General features: G+C 44.5%; 2 protein-coding genes and 1 long non-coding RNA gene across 15 annotated transcripts in view; 2 read left to right on the forward strand and 1 right to left on the reverse strand.

Annotated features, from left to right (window-relative positions):
• Positions 1 to 1018: 1018 nt before the first annotated feature.
• The window catches only part of M7BP (Myosin-7a binding protein), a 29855-nt gene continuing 11687 nt past the window's right edge, over positions 1019 to 19186 (forward strand). For 3 of the 12 annotated variants that reach the window (XM_070278813.1, XM_070278817.1, XM_017252591.3), the window contains exons 1-10: positions 1019 to 1067; positions 3620 to 4344; positions 11544 to 11639; positions 11934 to 12175; positions 12230 to 12376; positions 12667 to 12756; positions 15372 to 15691; positions 16415 to 16582; positions 16644 to 16764; positions 16827 to 17315. In XM_070278813.1, coding sequence (XP_070134914.1) covers positions 4088 to 4344; positions 11544 to 11639; positions 11934 to 12175; positions 12230 to 12376; positions 12667 to 12756; positions 15372 to 15691; positions 16415 to 16582; positions 16644 to 16764; positions 16827 to 17315 — 1930 coding nt within the window. In that variant the 5' untranslated portion in view covers positions 1019 to 1067; positions 3620 to 4087. Of the gene's footprint in view, positions 1068 to 3619; positions 4345 to 6202; positions 6591 to 7463; positions 7717 to 11543; positions 11640 to 11933; positions 12176 to 12229; positions 12377 to 12666; positions 12757 to 13707; positions 14000 to 14945; positions 15191 to 15371; positions 15692 to 16414; positions 16583 to 16643; positions 16765 to 16826; positions 17316 to 19186 lie in introns of those variants that run through there. The other 9 variants (XM_070278814.1, XM_017252588.3, XM_070278816.1 and 6 more) reach the window with 8 other exon arrangements.
• LOC138926108 (uncharacterized) lies at positions 5027 to 6275 on the reverse strand. 2 transcript variants are annotated; one of them, XR_011442468.1, is made up of 3 exons: positions 6204 to 6275; positions 5474 to 6120; positions 5027 to 5418 (listed from the first exon to the last, which is right to left on the reverse strand). It is a non-coding gene; the product is annotated as an uncharacterized lncRNA (long non-coding RNA). The 2 variants fall into 2 exon arrangements; XR_011442469.1 differs by having other exon boundaries at positions 5028 to 5836; positions 6029 to 6120.
• LOC108132970 (chromogranin-A) lies at positions 10184 to 11207 on the forward strand. The gene has a single exon (XM_017252598.3). The coding sequence runs from the start codon at positions 10424 to 10426 to the stop codon at positions 10742 to 10744; it is 321 nt and encodes a 106-aa protein (XP_017108087.1). The 5' UTR covers positions 10184 to 10423; the 3' UTR covers positions 10745 to 11207.

Raw genomic sequence — 19186 nt, forward strand, 5'->3', positions numbered from 1 at the left:
AAAAATAAACTCCGCAAGCTCGTCTTGCCCATGTATCAAATGTCTTTCAAAAGCAGTTAAACGCTTCCTACTCCACCACAAGCCAAGTACCCGAGTGCCTAGCAGTTGGGTCAGCGCTGGCCATAAACCCAGGCCTGGTCCAGGTCGTTATAGCCCTGTCGCGGGTTTTAGTGTAGGGTATTTCTCGCATCGGCTGGACGTCCCATAAACTATTTTTAGCCCGATGTCTTGGTCCGTCTATCCACCTGTCTGTCACTACTTTGGCTACGAGGCTTCCTTCTAGCTGAACTTGTGTAACCGAATCTCCACTGGTCAGTCTTCCCTCTGTATCTCTTTCTCCCGCAATCTCCAACTACAATTGCTTCCTTATGTATGCAAATTAACGTTTTAGCACACGTCGCGCTAAGTGGAAGACGGACAGGAAGAGAGCTTGGGGAGAGAGCCGAGAAAGAAAGAGCCAAGAAGAAGAAAGCAGCTAAGTACTGGCGACAAGAATTAGAGGCTTAACCCGCTGAATCTTGAGGTGTGGTATCTAGTTTATATCTATTTAATGTGGATTATACTCATATGTTTTCTTCAAGAAATTGGATGAGAGTAAGGACTTTCTAAGTATACTCTATCATCACTACTAAGAGGACTTATGGATCGACTCCTTTTTCTGAACCTCAAGCTTTTACCTTTGTTATTTTGGAAAAAATTCCAGGGTTAAATCTGCAATCGCACTTTCCATGCCCTAGACCCGCGCCGAACTTGAAATCGGAACCCGTTTTTGCTTAGCTAGGTCCAGTCCTACCCCGTCCTCGGAACGAGTTCTATCCCCCAAAAGAAAAGCAAAGAGTGCAGAACAAAAGTTTTGCCGCTAAATTTTTGTGACAGCTGTTGAGCAGCAACAATAGAGAGATTGGGGGAGAGCCGAGAGCACTACCAGAGTCTCCAATGGGGAGAACGACTGTGACAACAAACGGTAAAGCAGAAACTTCAAGCCAGACTTGGCGTTCACCTCTCATTCGCGTTTCAGCCGCTGCGTCGCAAGCTCTACCACACGGAGTGGCGCTCAGGAACGGAGAGTGTGTGTTGTTTATGTTGCATAAGTTTCATGTGCGATAAGTGAACCTCTAACCGTTGAAGCGCAACCTCGACGGCGAAGGGCAGCCCTTTGAGCCTTGTCCCGAAAACCCGAAACATTTTAGTGCTCTAGCCGCCAGTGTCTGTGTCTCTGTGTGTGTGTGTGTCTGTGCCTGTGTCTGTGAGACCGTCCTGTGTCGAGTGGTGGCTAGTGGGTCACTGGAGCGTGCGATATGCCAAGCAGTCGGATAAACATGCGACTCATGCGCAAAGCCAAATGACGAAAAATAAAACGACAAGCGACAAAAAAACGGAAAGAACAAATGTCAGGTGGGGGCTGGGGGTTAAGGGTGACCAGGTGACCGGGTGGACAGGTGGACAGGTGTCAATGTCATCCGAAAACAGAGAGCAAGGTTGAATGTTTACCTCTGAGCTTTTGTTTGTCTCTCTCGAGGGACTACTGTAGTTAGTATGGATTTGAAATCGAACCCTGAAACAACCCCCGACTGTGAGGAATGGCAACAAGTTGCACTTCCGCTGGCATCCAATTGATTTTTTGTTTGTTTTATTTTTTATTTTCCTCTTTTTTTTCGGTCCATTATTTTCTTGTTAGCCATGGCTGCGAAAACAACTTTTACAAACGAAAAAATAACAGACATTTCACCCGTAAATTGAAAACGAACAAAAGCCAGCAAGTAAAAAATAAGAAAATAAGAAAACTGAGATAACCAAAACCAATCGGACAGCATCGGTTAACAGTATTAACCAGCGACTGGCGTCTCCACTGTCGACTTCCGTTCATTTAAGCAGATTGTTGTTGCTGCAGCATATAGTGGCAAGTCGGAGGGGCAAAGGCAGCAGCTCTGTTAACCACAAAAAGAAACTCTGAGCAACGCATCATTGGCGTGGAATTGCTTTGACTAATTTCCCAATGAATCGGCAGTTGCGGCTGCGCCCTGCGGCTTACCATTTTTTTTTACCATTTTTTAGTGCAACTATCACTGTATGTGTGTGTCTATGTGTGTGGTGCGGCAATTAAAGCTGGCCAGGGAGAGTGTGAAACCGTTAGGAAGGCCCACACTGATAGCACCCGCTGGCAGATAAATAGTTTCCCTTCAAATATTGGCAAAAGATACACCGAGAAAATGGATCACAAATATATAATATTAGGGCCTTGTTTAAAACTAAAAACTTGAACAAGCTTTTCTCAGTGTGTATGAAAACGCCGTCTTAATTAATATAGCCATTAGGTAGCTCCAGTATCACGTTTTAGCCACTTCTCCGGATGGAGTTGACCCATTTGACGACGGCGACCCAATTGCATTTAAAATTGTTGTCTAATTAATCATCAGATTAGTTTCTGTAACAACTTAATTCGACATGCCATGCGAATGCCGCGAACAATTGTGTGAAAATTGCACAAATCTATCTCGTAGATACATAAACGTAGCAGCAGTAGCTGCAGCAGCAGCAGCACCAAGCGCATAGATACATATAGTTGTAGTGGCAGCTATAATGCATTGGGCAATGCACTTGGATTCGAAATCAATTTCAGTTGACCAACCTCCACTGAAATGATATGCAAAACGTTTGGTGTTCCCGCCGACAAACGGATTTGGGCCTGAAATGCATTGCCAAATGCATTTTTAATTGCTGCATTGTTTGTGAACTGCATATCACGGTGTTGCACAGCCCAAATTATCTTCCAAATCCCATTCAGAGAATTTCAACACATACACTGCTTTTCACGAAAAGAAAGCATTGTCCAAAGCCATCTACAATGGCCAAAAAGCAAAGCCTGAACAACAAGTGCGTCGGCTGTCATCTGAAATGTTGTTCAAAAGTCGTAATCATCTGGTCCGGGCCATCCATCCAGCATCCATCCATCTATCCATCCATAGATGCCCCAGCAGACACACTGTCAGCATTTCAAGTCAACAATTTAACTGGCCAACAAAAAAATCCGAGTTGGCCCGTCATTCCAAGAATTTCTCTTTTCCAATTTGCTGGGATTTCTGTTTTTGGCCTTTTTCGGTTCGGTTTGGCCCGACATCGGTTTCGGCTTGCAAAATACTGATGCTGGATGATGGTGGATGCTGGTGTACCCCGAGGGGCCTAGGGTTTTTTGCTGGATGCTGCCAAAGATGAACCGTTGAGCCACTTAAGCCATGCGCCCTCCCCGGGCACTAGCCGAATGGCCAAATGGGTTAACTGGCCCAAATCGAAGCACTCAACGTAATTACGTGCCCCCCCGAAAATTTACATATTTGGGCGTGCGAACCGCAGCTGTAGATGCATATTTCATTCATGGGTGCAGCAGCATTACTCGGATGTATCTGTATCTCATGAATCTCAACCAGAGAAGGTGACAGACACGGCAGTTACAGAGTACTCTGACGTCAGTGGCACGGGATGAGGCATCGCAAGATTCTGGTTATCTGGAAATGAGCTGGGCGGGTGGGGGAACCTGGCAAAGAGAAGCTCGTTATCTGGAGGCGCATTTGTTTATGGGGTTCCAGCCATAAAAATAAACCAAAAATTCCTTTGATTGCAGTACGAAACCGAACGCTCCCAGGCACAAACAAACCCATACACACGCACGCCTACCCGTGATGGGAAGTCTTGAATTTGTGTATCGCGCTGCCTGATAAGCTGCTCCGTAAGCGACTTTTTTTTTGGGGGGGGGGGGCAGCTCACTTGGCAAGTCTAAGGCAGTGCCGGCCCGATTCCAGTGGCAAAACAATGGTCGTAACTGGCGCGTAATTAACACACAAAAAGCACTGAATACAAGTGGTAAAAAGTTAAGAAAAAATTCAAAGTGAAGCGAAGCGAATTTGTTTGGCAAAAGTGTTTTCATGTGCGCGACATTTTCGAGAGGCAGCAGTCTGCAGAGCCCGCAGTTTCAACCCGTGAGATACTCGTACTCGGCGAACTAAATGCGTGAGTGAGGCGGAAATGGCTTAGGGCCGTTCGTTCGAAATTTGCAAACAAACCGCGCACAATCACCGGTGACAGCAGCAACATGGCAGGTGAAGTACCCGCAGCACCAACACCAGCATCGCCAGTGGCACACAACAACAACAACAACAACGACAGTAGCAGCAAGGAGAGTAGTCCTGTCCAGCAACAGCTCAACAGTAGTGTGGACAGCGGGATAGCGGTGCTGGAGGCGGAGACCCCGACCTTGAGGAGGCGGCAACGGCTGCAACAGTGCCAACGCATCCTCCAGGTGTTGCAGCGGGACCGCCTCACCCATCAGCAGCTGCGCGATAGATTAAGGTGAGTGCGTGGCCAAAACGGAAGCAACTGTCAGCTGGGATTGGCTTGGGCCAAGTTGGGTGCGTTCTTGAGTGATTCGAATGCAGAATGCCCACAATCGCAACCGAAACTTCTTACTTTTGCACTCGGAAGCGATAAAGGCGCACTTTGTGTCTCACTTGTGGATTACCAAGATTAACTTTTCAAAATTCTTGTAGAAAGATAATATTTGTTTATCATTATATCAGAGTGTACGTTATACATAAGTACCTCCCTCATATCTATACTTTTTTCGCAAAGATCTTCTGATACTCTTTTTTTTGTAAACAATTTTTTTCTCTGCATTGGTTGCATGCTTCTCCAGTTGCAAGACTGCGGGCGGATATCAATTTATGAAAATTTGCCGACCTCAAAATGTAAATGACAAAATCTCGGGCGCAGTCAGTCAGTCATCCACTCATTCATTCATTCATTTAGTCAATTTATTCGTTGGCTCGTTCATGCAACCCAAAGTCATTCCGTAAGCAGTCGGTTCTTCTGGAAATCCTACATGTTTGAATGACAATTGTCCAAGAGAAACCTAGAAGTGCTGCTGAACTTTCAAATGAGTTGGCAATTTGTTTTGGAAAAGTTCCATTAGAACGATAATGGTTGACCTACCCAGTTTGACGATCATAATTGAAGAGACCTCTTTGAAGAACTCGTATATGAGCTGTCTGTCATAGAAGAGCCCTCTTTAAACTACAATGTCTGTCTTTCGGCTTGAAGTTGTTAACTTTATTAAGGGGCAATAGTGTTATAGTCTTAAAAATTCAAAGAAATCTATAAAAATTCGATAATATACTTTTTATTTCTGGAAAATATAAACGAGTCATGATTTATAGTTATTAGTTATTAGGCATGATGTCTTTTAAATAAAACCAGCTTTTCATGTTATATAATAAAAAGCCCAACTCATTTTCCACACATTGTTTGGCTTTGGATTTTTGGCTCTGGAATAAAAATTAGCATAGTGTACCCGAAGAGGTCTTTGAAGATTCCTGAACCCGTTCCCCATTCCACAAATATTTATTTTCGCTACACGAGTCGGCTCGCCTGGGGAGTGTAACCGCAATCTTATCGAACATTTCATAATTAAGTTGATTAATACCAATTAATTGCCGCAAGCTTTGCATGGCCAATGGCAGGGCCAATCGATTTCAAAGGTATGCACAAACATATTTCTTTTGGGCCTCAAACACTTGCCACAAAAGCCACCAAGCCGCTGACATGTGACTGGCAGCTGCCAACGAATTTGCATAAGGCCCGTTGGACAATATGAAATGCCAGTGCCAATACCAGTGGGTGGGGTAGCACTAGGTGGTATGCCCATAACTGTCACATCTTTGCCGGATCAACGGGGATTTGCTTTCCTTCCCCTTTCTGGTGCATGTCCAGCAAAAGCTGGACTGACCCAGTCCGCGAATATTGGCCAGTTCCATTTTGGTTACTCGCACGCAACGCACACAAAACCCTACAAAAATTTAACAAAATTTACAACAAAACAAATCGGAAAAATTCCAAAATACACCCAAAAATAATATTTTGCTTTGGTATTAACCCAGTTGGATGTATATAGAGCAGTAGAGATACGTCGGAGTGACTTAACCTCCGGAATTGTCTTGACACTTATCTGTGAATTTTTCGGTCGGCGCTGAATTGTTACCTGTATATAGGAGCTGAGATATATATTTATCGCCGGACGCCAGCGCCAGCGGAACTCTTATCAAATCAGCAGAGCCTTATATATTCGGATCGCTGCAATAACGAAGTGGACAAACAAAACCCCAGAGCTATATATTAATTGTACGAGAAAATAAACAAACCAAAATATAACTTGCCTAAAACAAACCTGTCGCCGCTCCAGTCGGAGTCAACTGCTCCAATCGTTAACTTGGCCCACAGTGGAGGCTACACAGCCCTTAGCCGCTATAGCCGCTATACTTGGCTATATAGCCTCGTGATCTTAATCAGTTTTGTTACGAGTGAACAGCCGCGAATTGTTTCAATTTCTGCGTCATGCGTTCGGGATTGTTGTCGTCGTCGTCGGCTTGATTTTTGAGGAGTTGGGGCGGTGATCGGGCGGCGGATAGCGGGGGCGATGGCAATTAGCAGGTTCAATTCGTGTGGCAGACACTTCCAAAAGATATTCCCCGAAAAGTGATTGATAATCAACGTTGTACATAATTAAAAAAAAAAAAAATCAAGCAAAATTCATAAAGTTTTTGGTAATTATTTATTCAGATATTCCCCAGTGAAGTTCACTTCGGTTCACTTGGAAGTTTATAGTGGAATAAACTATAGAAAATAAAAAAAAAATTTAATGCCAACTGAAGTGAATAACACGATAATCAGCCAAAGTCTAGAAGCACAAAATCACCAAGAAAAGATCATAATTTTATAAAATTAATTAGCCAAAGGCCAAAGAAGTTACGCAACTCTCATCAGAGATCTCACAGGAGAAGGCCGTAAGCTGTCGATAAGAACCTGCAGTATAGCAGACATATATTCTCATTTATCAACTTTAATTAGTGCTAATCGCAGTGTGCAAAATTAAACACAAAGAAACACTCAAGAAAATAACTAAACGAATAAATAACCAAACGTCGTACGTGCTTCAAACGGATGTGACTGAACAAAAGTTCTTAAACCTAAAAATAAACTTGAGACGAGGTTCATAAAATTAATCAATTTAAGTTTATTTTATTAGGGTTTAGTTGGCAATATTAAATCTCAATTTACTGGAATTTTTATAAAAGAGTAAATTATCTAAAGTCACGAAGTTGCCTTTAAGTATTTCTTCAAATAATGTGTACTTGAAAATATTTATAAACGTGATTATTGAGAAAAAAGCTCAATAATTTTATGTTAAAAAATACTAATAAAATGCTATTATTGGCCAAGCTAACTTTTAGCAACTTAAATGCCCGGCAAAGGGTACAACTTTTCGACCAAACCCCGATAAAGATGTCGAAAATTAAACCAAACAAACAAAACTTTTTGATAAGACTGAGGCCAAAGTATGAATTGGCCCGAAACGTAGTATAGGAAATAGTTTAATTTCTTTGATTTAGTCGATTCAAAGATTTCCAATGCATAGGAAGTAACTTCAAAGGGCTCTTCAGTAGTGTGTGTGGTGTTTTTGTGCTTCGGATGCTGATTTCAATCAGAAAAGTAATTGAATTTAATGCCAACTCCGCAGTGTGTGAAGCGGTGGATGCGTCCGTATATTTGCATCATGGAGCTGCCGATCAACCGCCCGGGAAGCGGCAACCTGCTGCTCGGACTTACCTCATTGGTGGGCCTCATCGGAGGCGCTTACCTGCTGCAGTGTGGCGCCCAGCGAGTTCTGGGGTGAGTTAATCGAATGGGGAGCGATAAGCGAGGGCACATATCCGTGGCTACGTGAGGTAAGCCCCGGCGCATCCGCACGTGCATGTGCTCACTGCCAGTGCAGCAGAAGCGGCTAAAACAGATTCAGATAAACCCGAAAAAAAAAAAAATAGAAACTAAAACTTAACTTAACTGGGCTTGCAGCTTCCAGTCCCGATTACGTGTCCATCGTTTCGCATGACTTGATTGCGTTTGCGTGTGGGAAACGACTCCGCTGCCAAGAGAAAGAGCGTTTCGCATAAAATGAGATTTGACATAATTGCTGCCACTTTTTTTCCTTTGGCCCCCCAGCTGCTACTTGCCAGTTGCCACTTGCCAGTTGCCATTTTTCAGCGTTGCAATTGCTTTCTTTGGGCATCCAGTACATAGCTCTGCCTTAATTAAGGATTGCGCAATCCGCGCCACCTGTTTCGAACTTATTTATGCTGCAGGTGTAATGGCTTATCAATGGCTTGTCGTTTGTAGACCGTTAGACCGTTTCATAACAATTGCAGACACTTCTCAGTCGTTGACTTCTGTAATGCCAATTTGGTGGCAAGAACCCGCTTTCAGAATGGCAAGCGGAAGTCGTTGGCCAACAAAGGGCTGTCTTGAGCTTTTCTACAAGGCCCGGTGTCTGCTCTCCACCCACAAGCCCAGTTAAAAAGCGTCACGAATTGCCAATAACAATTAGCCGAAGCCAACAACACCCTCGATTGTTTGCCTTTCGTCACTACTCAATGGCGGCTTAATTAGGCGTTTTGTTGACAACGTAATTAGTATTATTAATAACAGCTACGGTTACACATTATTTATTGGGTAAGTGGCAGTATTGTGTTTTTCAAAACTGATCTGAAGTTTGAAAAGTGTTGGTTTAATGTTGTTTTTTAAATGCTAACTTCATCAAAAGTGTGCCATGTGTGCCATATCTTACATCCTAAGGTGTTATGTTAATTAAATGCCAAAAAACATCAAATTTAATTCTGTTTCTGTTGGCTCGTAAAGCAAAAAACAAGTTGCGGAGCTGTGGAAAGTCTGACAAGTGCAATTAACTTCTTACGATGCCGCAGTACAGATATGCAAAGATATTCTCGGTCTTTATTTGCTGTTAAAGTGAGAACCAAACTGGTTGTGTTATCCATGTGGCAAGTGAAATCCACAAAAACTTATGGCCAAACAATTTCAACCGTCGAAAGTTGCTTCTAAAAACTGTTTGTGAGAACAATAACATGAAACTCAATAAAAAGGCGGAATGAGTTAGACTGCTTTGTGGTCAAATTTATTATCCAAAGCATGCTTTTAGGCGCTTACTTTAAACGTGCAATTTCAGTTAAAAAAACTCCTTTTTTTTAACCTTTGATGATCTCACAGAAATGATAAAAAATGACACATTCTAGTGTGTTATCTTTATCTTTAGAGTGATTATAAAACAGTTATGGTGATTTCGCAAAACACAACTTCAGCTTTGAAGAACCTGAAGATTATGTTATCACCGACACGTTTGTGAAAGCTTCTTTTTTTTTGCCCCGTTTTGAGATATTAATTCAGAACCGTAGAACCCTAGGGCTTGATGGTTTCTCAGGCTGGAGAATATGCTAATGGGCTACATGAGACTTACACATATATTAACCCAGATTCTCCATTCAGATTTCGAGGAAATCTTTGACTCTCCTCTTTCTTGAATTATTTGACTTTTTAAGATTTCCAGACAACGTTCGCTGAAGGTGTTGCGAATTCTTGGCGCCGTTTATTCCTAAAATATTAGTAATTCTAATAATCTAGTCAGAAGTTCGATTGATTAGTTAATAAAGCGCTTAAAGCATGCATAAATTACTGTACTAGACAAGAATTTTGGCAAACTCGTTTGCGGAATGTTTCTCACAATTAGCATTTGGAAATTAATGAAGTTCAGGCCGAGACACCGAGCGGGAAAAATATATATGTATAAAGTATAGCCAAAAAATAAATTAGTAGACAAATGAATGCATATGCATAGTATACAGGCCCGGACAACTGATGATGCTGGTTCTGATTTTGGAGTGGAGAAGCCTCCCCTCGCCAAAACGGTTCCTGCTTGACCGGGTTGTCAGCAGCCATATCCCCCCAGACGGACCAGTCGACCAGTCGGGCTTGTAGAGAGATCATTGAAGAAAGGCCATAAATCTGCATGAAAATATGCGGAGTCACTCCGCTATATGGACCTGTTCCTCCTCCGATTTCGGGGGGGCTACGTCTTACGTCATTAACGAGTTTGTGAGAGGTCTAGGAAGAGAGCGTTACGTTTCTCTGGGGGGCTATCCTCTCGCGAGTGTCTAACAAACCGGCATTGGGGCACGCGGCGCATGAGCAACGCCACCGAACGCCAGAGATATATCGAGGTATATAGTAGAGTTATGGAGAGACCCGATGTATCTGTATCTCAGCTGTTGACCGCCGACGCTCAAAGCCAACTGCGCATAACAAAGGCAAACCTTGTGCGAGAAAGTTGTCAGTGTCGAGGGGACGCGGATCGCGATTTGATAGCGAATTGGCATTTATGTGCTTCCATTGGCGAAAACAGTTCAACGCGAGTGCCATGCCAAATCACAGCAAACAATTCGGCTTTAATCATTCGACAAAAAACAATTTGAATACCTGAAAGACCAATCCCCATACCAGTTCAAACAACCGGCCACCCAAAAAAAGGAGAATGATTTTCTCCTCGACGCTGCTGTGCCAGGTGGAAAGGCTCATGTGCATGCCCATTAGTTTTGCCGTGCTGGGCTTCCTCTTCATGGCCTGCACCATGGAGGTGGTCCTCCTCAAGCTAACCACAAGCAACCCGGTCTTTGGACGACCCGCCGACGACTGGGAGGAGGACAACGGCGACGATCGCGAGGAACAGATCTACTACGAGAATCTGGAGAACAACTACGACCAGTGGGCACGCCGCAGAATGCGATTTAATCAGCGACAGCAACAGTACATGCAACAGCAACAACAGCAGCAGCAGCAACAGTTGCACACATAATGGACATTGATTTTAATTAGATTTAATTAGAAACTTGGTTAGATCGGGTATACTGTGGACTGAATCTATATATATATTTTTCCTATAATGTATTGCTTTTAAAAATTATTTAGTTTGCCAGCTACCGAATGTGTAATATTTTCGCTTTCCGTTCATCATTAAATTGTATTTGTTTGTTTGTAAGCAATTGCGAAATTTGCCATTTGAATAGGTTTAACAGCGGAATGATTTTTGTGATTAACGATTGCGAGCACGTACAAGACACCTAGGAATTCCCTTCTTTTTAATCGGGTCTTGTGTAAGAACTGTAAGTGACTGACATAATCCGAGTGGCGACAAAATGTCTCTTAGCTTTTAAGACGTGTGATTAGCTCTAAGCTGCAAATTGGTATATTTTAAGGCATCTGATGTACTCCCGGCTGGCAGGCCTGAGGGAGTTGAATAAACTTGGCTAGAAAACAAACGTTATTTTTGTTTGCCTGGTCCAACGGGTTTTGCATGTTACTTATGCAATTTTCTGGAATGGGGCGCTGGAGAAAGTCAATTGCAAATACCAGCTGCAACAGGGAAGTCTTTGGAAGTCCAGCTTCATGCTTTGGCAACGCGATCTTTTGGCTTGATTTGGCGAGTCTGGCCAACAACGACTAATTAGCTGATTTTTTTGTCCAACACTTTGCTTATCTTGACCTTCTGGCCGTTGAATAACCCCAGAGCTACGCTAGAACTGACCTGACTAATCGTGATGTTTGTTTTCCTTATTTTGGACTAACCATAGAATTCTTTCCGCCTTTTTTTCCAGTAAACTAGCCAATAAGAAGTGGACGAAGGAGGAGACCCGCGAGGATCACAACTGCAATGTCTGCTGTGCAGACTTGGATCTGAGCAGTGCCAAAAAGTGAGTATAAATATTGGGGTCAAGAGGTAAAGGCTTAGTCTCAAAAGAACCCAAAGTGAAAGTTTCAAATGCGTCACAACCGTTAGTCATTTGTCGAATGATTTCGCATTCATTAGAATATTCAAATAGAAGATGTTTTAGATTCAAAAATATTTGATATTCAGTTAATGGTTGAGGTTTCATAGAAAAACCCAATGAAATAAACAAAATATAAATTCTAAATGATAATTGGGGTATAAAGATCTTTAAAGAATCTTCAGAACATCTAGAACAATTTATTTTCGTCTTTTCCAGCTATGTCACATGTTGCACCTGCGGCAAGTCGGTTTGTCGCGGCCTCAAGTGCGCCGACTGGCGGCCCAAGGACGCCAAATGGGAGTGCCAACTGTGCCAGAACTCCAAGGAGTCCCTGGACCACACCTCCTCCTGGGTGGCGGAACAGATGTCCTTTAACCAGCACAAGTTTGTCTATCCCATGAGGGCCCGCAGTGAGGTTTATATACCGATTGCTGGCGATGGCAATGATAGTAGTATGCGTAAGTATTCTTATAAATTACACCAAGCTATGAACGAAACAATTTGAATTGCAGAATTTGAGAGTGTTAGCCAGATAGGACAGGCTAACAATTTGGATGAAAGGGCCAAGATACGCGAATATGTGGAGCAGATCGTGGCCGAAATGCTGGGCGGCAACCTGGATCAGATCAAAGTGGGGCAGCTGTCTAAGAGCGAGACCTGTAAGTACACTGATTGCCTTAGATTTGATTAGGGCAAATGCAATTTTCTGCACTTTGGGTGCACTCGCGTAATTTGCGCAAATAAATTTCAATTGGCTTGGCAACAATGTGCCTAGCGCTGCTTGGCAACATTTGTTGCTAGGCTTTAAAAAAAGCATACTTTTAGGCGAGCTTTCGTTCAGGAGCTTGCTCGAAAGTCTATCTGTTGCCATTTTGTGTTGTTCGCTCATTAACAAATATATGCACACCTTTACACACACCCAAAACTACACACACACATCTGCAATTAGACTTGCAACTCTTCGATAAATTCCATGCGAAGCTGAGTAACCTGCTTATCAATTTGGAGAACGGTTTGTGTGCGCGCGCGCTCAAAGGTGGTAAGTAATCGATATCCGATAGTCACTTATCGATCGAGCATGGACGCCCATAATCCTTAGTTTGTGTATGCTAATCTAGAAGCTATCGATGTGTAGTATTCTTTTAGACTGTAATGGAAAGTAATCGTATTAATAAAAAAGAATGTATTTCCATTTCGATTATTCCGATAACTAGACTACTTTTTGAATGAAAATTAAACAAACTAGAGTTGTTCTGAGTGTAATTTTGTTGTGTGATAACCATCTAGCCTTGGCATGCATTTCTTTATAACTGATTTGAAGAAAATCCCTATAACCATAAAAGAAATCTATGAATCAATGATTGCCCCTCTTATCAGGCGCTATTATTCTCACTAGTTCCTCTCACTAACAAACCTTGCCTATAAATACTTCTCCCTCGAAAAAGCTAACGACAGGCAATCTAAAATCGCGGTCAGTACTTTTTGATAAGAAGCGCACAGAGTCAGCCTGGCTGATAAGGGCTTACAGCGGTGATAAGGTACCCTCCTGCCATTGAAGTGCCGACTGCTAGAAAACAGTCGGAGGAATATGATACGGAATAAAACACACACTTGCATTTCGCTGGCACAGACAGTTGGCCTTAGCTCAGATATTAATCATACGCACTGTGGGCGCCTTGCTCACCAACTGGTTCCGAGTTTTGTAAATTGAAGTAAATGGCTTACTTACACGACCACTCAGGGGCTTGGGCGATTGACATGGTCACGCTCTGAGTTGATTTTGGTAATTCCTAGCCATGTAATCACCGGCTTGTGAATTACAAAGCCAAACTCCGCGTTTGGGCCCACTGTAGGGAATCACTTAGTCCAACTTGGGAGTGTGAGTGAGCGTTTAGACGGTATACGCTCACCGCTAGCCGCTAGCTGCTCACCGCTCGCCGTTTGCCGTCTACCGCCAGCTGCTAGCTGCTCGGGAATCGCACGGTACCGCTTCAGTTGTCAGAAGCGTCGCGCCGAGATCGTAACGCCAAAACGGGCTCCGGACCAACCGAATCCGCGAGTGATAACATGGCATATAAAACAACATAAATAACACAAGAATTTGGCCAAAAACAAAAGCAAGAACTTTTCCATCTTCAGGTGACAGGGCAGAGAGATAAGACAGTAAAACATATGAACACGTAAAAAGATCGCAGAGTTAGTTATGACTTATCGCCAACCTTGACCCGGCAGCAAGTTGGCAAAAAATGAAATGAACAAAATTAGAAATCAATAATCGTGAGGTAAAACAACCTGACAGACGAGGAAGAGACCTTAATCAACGCTAATAAATATTAATGATCCCCCAGTCCCGCTTAGAGCCCTCAATGCTTACTCCTATGTGTGTTGGCAATCCCGAGATTAACAACAAATTATGATCTTTCATTGATGAACGTGGACTTTCGACACGAGTCTATGAGTCTGCTAGTGTGCCTGCTCCCCCTTGACAGTTTATATCTGACCTTAAGTCAACGAAACCCTAACTAAGATGTCTATAAAACCTTGCTGTGCACCCAACTTATCGCAAAAGCCCTAATTGATCGTACCAAAGTCGAAGCTATCTGATGGCGAGTTATCAGGCCACTTGAACCCTTTTTCAGGGGCAGGAGTTTTAAGTATTAAAAGTGAAATAAACCGAACTACTCTGCCCGCTGATAATTGCTTGAGTGATTTCCATTGAACCCTGAACTTTGGAGTGGCTGAGAACGATTGTTGAAAAGTGATCCGGCTGGTTCTGTCCTAGGGGGCCAGTTTCTAAGATTCCGTTTGCTATTCCCATTGATGACTCGACCACAAATGCTGGTTCTGGATAGCAGATACAAAAGTATCTGCTTGTGATATTTTTTCGTATTTGTTATTTTTGCACACCTGAATGAGTAACGGGGGACAGAGGCTCAAAAGCATTCAGCCAGGTAGCCCGTCAGATAAAGATATATGGGCGGTATTGTAACGCAAAATAGATAACTCGGGGTTATTCATTATGCGGCGTGGTATTAACCGCAATATGTTAATAGACTTGGCATGTCAAAGGAAAATGATAAATATGCGAACGATACTCGCGATTTTCAGCATGAGTGGAGTTCATTAAAGGGTTTAGAGAGCGTTCCGGGGAGGCGGTGACAGGTTTATGCTTCGAGCTCAATTAGGGAAACAAAACGAACTCAAATATTTACTCAATATAATTAACAGCTTCGCCGCCCAGCCGTTATATCAATGAAAGCTTTAGACAAAACCCAAACAAAAGTACAAATACGTAAATAAACAATAAAGAGCCGGCGATATCAGGCGGAGTATCGGGAATATCATCCAGACCGAAGATATAAATAATATATGTGCATGCAGCATGGATTTTACTTTGGGCCTTGTCACGGGCATGTATGCCGTTGTGGCCGTAATTGTATTTTACGTCGTTTACGTCATTGAGGTGAAATTAGGTATGGCTAAAATACTCACACTCGCTCACTTTCTTTGCCTTTCACATACACATACACTCACCCGCCTAGAAGTAACCAAGTTTTCACTTTTTATTGTATCGATCTTTGCTAACCCAGCATTATTGTTGGCCAAATTCTGGGTCTTGTTTCTCGTCTGACAAAGCTCTGCACTTGCTTTCAGATCTCCCGGCCATAGTGAATGGCTATAACAACACTAATGGCAATACCAACACCGCCAACAACAACAACAATAACAATAACAACGAGCTGGCCGACATCACGCAGACCCGGCTAAGAAGTCTCATCGAGACGATTATAGCGGAGACCCTGCGGAGTACGTCCCTGAGTGCCAGTGGAGCTGTCTCGGAGATCAGCTTGGACACCAGGTCCCATGTCTCTGAGCTGGCCAATGGAAATGGCCTAAAGCGTCGCCACCGCACCGAGCACTACTTTGAGCCAAAGATCTACCAGGATCTGTTGGCCACGGCGGTGCTGAATAAGGTAAGAAAATCACAATCAATGACCCAGTCACCACCTGTAGTACCCCCACTGGCGCTGTTGAGCATTTTGTAAGCCATTTTCTGCCCATTTCCGCCATTTTTCGTTTTTATTTGGCCTGCACTTTGGCGGCTTCAATCGAATGGCTGGTATATTGTTAGACCAGACCAGGGCGGGCTAATTAGTTGCAGTCCATCGTCTCAGCCGTGCAGACGTCTCGAAAACAGCAGAAAACTACATAAATCAATCGCCGCACTAATTGGATAAACTGATTTTGGAGGAACACTTTTGGAGCAACAGAACTCCTAGTTACTTACAAGACAATGGCAGATCCCGGCGATAAAGTAATCACATACCAGAAGTACAGAGCCATTAATCAAGTACAAATAATGATGCAATGAGTCATCTCTAGTCGGGAATTCAAATCTTATCGAGTCACTGATCCAGTCAGCACTTAACAACTCAATCACCCAACAAAATTAAACCTCCTCATCGTTTTCTATCAATTTTTTGGTAATCGATGACGTTGTGGGTTCTGTTTAATGAATCGATGAAATACCTGTCGCCAAGTGACCACTTTAGGAAGCTACTGGACTTAATCTACTTAAGGGCTTTTCGTGTCACCCACTCGGTTGACCCACAACAAATCGGTTTCTTCGAGTTCAACAACATTTCAATTGCACAATGCCAAGGCCTATGGGATAACATGTCTTGTCTCTTTCACAGATTGCGGATAAGGAAGGGAATACAAGGCTACTGGCGGAAAGCACGCCGGACTTGAGTGGTCATCACATTGACGAGAATTTCAATGCCGAAGCTTTGAGCACCACGTCCGGTAGTTCCATAGAGCCACGAAGTGATTGCAGCCTAACCGACCATGAGATTGTCTTGGATGTAAGAACATTTTTATGATGAAATTTAATACATTTCTTAACCTATAGTCTCTTATCCATAGAATGGCAAATCCCAATCCCTGCAGGCGGAATTGAAGAGGGAATCGGTACTTAGTGATTATATAGCCGCCCACATGGTGCCACTTCCTGATTTCTCAGCCTCTGTAACGGAATCCGAGGATGGTAATTGTTTTAAAAATCTTTCAAGTCTATCAAGATCATAAAAGGACTTTCTCCTTTTACAGATGTAGGCTCCATCTCCTCGAGCATGATTGCTGATGGCACCTGGGAGGACAATTGGTTATTTAAAAAGAAACGCAGCTCAGCCACTCCCAGCAGCATTGGCATGCTGGTGCCCGCGCCCAAGGAGAATGTCCGGGCTCAGATTGGCGACAAGACAGCCGACGAGGTCAGTGATCTGTCGGAGATGGGCTCGGATGCCGAGGACAGTTCGCTGGACTTGATGCGCTGCAACGAGCTAAACGATCGTCTTCTGAGCAAACACCTCATCGGTGGCCAGAATACGAAGCTCGTTCTGGACGAACTTGTCGATCGCACCAGTCTCATCTCCCACACATTGCCGGAGGAGCACGAACCCGCATTTACGGAGACCACGAATGTTCTTCTGGTGGAAAACACGGGCGTGGCGCCGCCAGTGTCGCCCCCACCTCCACCTCCCATGGTATTCCAAGATGATTCTGTGACAGAGCAGCCTGTTCCAGCTCCCATCGCAGGTTAGTGCCATTTAAAGTCTCATCTCACCTCCAACAATTGTACCTAACTCATACTGCTATGACTTACCTAGGTTAGCCTTTAGAACTAGACCATTAGCCCTTTAGATCGTTGACTCAGTCCCAAGTGTTTAGAGCCCGGAGTCCCCTGATAAGTAGCCCAGTCCACCTGTGCATGATCTTGAAGCTCCGGCATTTAGCAGTCGTTTGTGTTACAGCCCATGTCGACTCCGAGGAGCTAGCCAGCCTCGACGGTTGCACCGGCTTCAGCACGGTCGAGTACTTAGACGATGAACAGATGCGAGAGTCTGTGCCCTCGGTGATCGAGATTCTGGCCGCCATGGCCCTGGGACCTATGCTGGCGGTTCCGGCCTCGGAACAGCCCGGCGCCATGACTCCCAGCGAAATGCATACGCTCAAGGAGCTCAGTGACTTGGCCCTCGCCGAGATTAACGCTCGCACAATGGAGCTGGCACACCACTCCCTGGATATCATCGAGGAGGAGAGCCCCGAGCCCCCCGCAACAGGAGTCTCGCATCATATAATAGAGATTTCTGCACAAAGTTCTTCGAACGTACATGAACAAATTGCCCCAGAAGTTGCTGCAAAACTTCCTGTGGATTCCACTGCACCAGAATCAACAGCAGTAGAATCTGTATCTCCCACGGCAACCATTTCAAATGCAGTGAAAACACCTGTGCATCCTCCAGTCGATTGTCCTGCTACAGAAACCACCACAGTACAAGCAGCAGCATCCGCGGACACAATCCTGGCTCTTCCAGCGCCAACGGAAAACCCTTTTCCTCCCGAAACCGCTGAATTAGAAACAATTCCAGCTCCTGTGGAAGGACCAGTAAATACTCCTGCTCCAGAAACCGTTGTAGTAGAAGCTGGAGCCCCTGCGGAAACAATCTCAGCTCCTGTGGAAGCAATAGTGGATACTCCTGCTCCAGAACAGGTTGCAGCAGAAGCTGCAGGACCTGTGGAAACAATCCCGGCTCCTATGGATGCACCAGTGGATATTCCTGCTCCAGAACCCGTAGCAGTAGAAGCTGCCGCACCTGTGGAAACAATCCCAGCTCCTGTGGAAGCAATAGTGGATACTCCTGCTCCAGAACCCGTTGCAGTAGAAGCTGCAGCACCTACGGAAACGATCCCAGCTCCTGTGGAAGCACCAGTGGATACTCCTGCTCCGGAACCCGTAGCAGTAGAATCTGCAGCACCTGCGGAAACAATCCCAGCTCCTGTGGATGCACCAGTGGATACTCCTGCTCCGGAACCCGTAGCAGTAGAAGCTGCAGCACCTGTGGAAACAATCCCGGCTTCTATGGATGCACCAGTGGATACTCCTGCTCCAGAACCCGTAGCAGTAGATGCTGCCGCACCTGTGGAAACAATCCCAGCTCCTGTGGATGCACCAGTGGATACTCCTGCTCCGGAACCCGTAGGAGTAGAAGCTGCAGCCCCTGCGGAAACAATTCCAGCTCCTGTGGAAGCATCAGTGGATACTCTTGCTCCAGAACCCGCTGCAGTAGAAGCTGCAGGACCTGTGGAACCAATCCCAGCTCCTGTGGATGCACCAGTGGATACTCCTGCTCCAGAACCCGTTGCAGTAGAAGCTGCAGCACCTGCGGAAACAATCCTAGCTCCTGTGGAAGCACCAGTGGATACCCCTGCTCCAGAACCCGTTGCAGTAGAAGCTGCAGCACCTGCGGAAACAATCCCCGCTCCTTTGGAAGCACCAGTGGATACTCCTGCTGCAGAACCCACTGCTGCAGAAGCTGCAGCTCCAGCTGAAACAATCCCAGCTCCTGTGGAAGCACCAGTGGATACTCCTGCTCCAGAACCCGTAGCAGTAGAAGCTACAGCACCAG

Source organism: Drosophila bipectinata, chromosome 2R (genome assembly GCF_030179905.1).
Source record: "Drosophila bipectinata strain 14024-0381.07 chromosome 2R, DbipHiC1v2, whole genome shotgun sequence".
Taxonomy (NCBI): domain Eukaryota; kingdom Metazoa; phylum Arthropoda; class Insecta; order Diptera; family Drosophilidae; genus Drosophila; species Drosophila bipectinata.

Excerpts from the sequence above, each read along its gene's own strand:
- LOC108132970 (XM_017252598.3), top strand. The coding sequence starts at position 10,424 with ATGATTTTCTCCTCGACGCTGCTGTGCCAGGTGGAAAGGCTCATGTGC.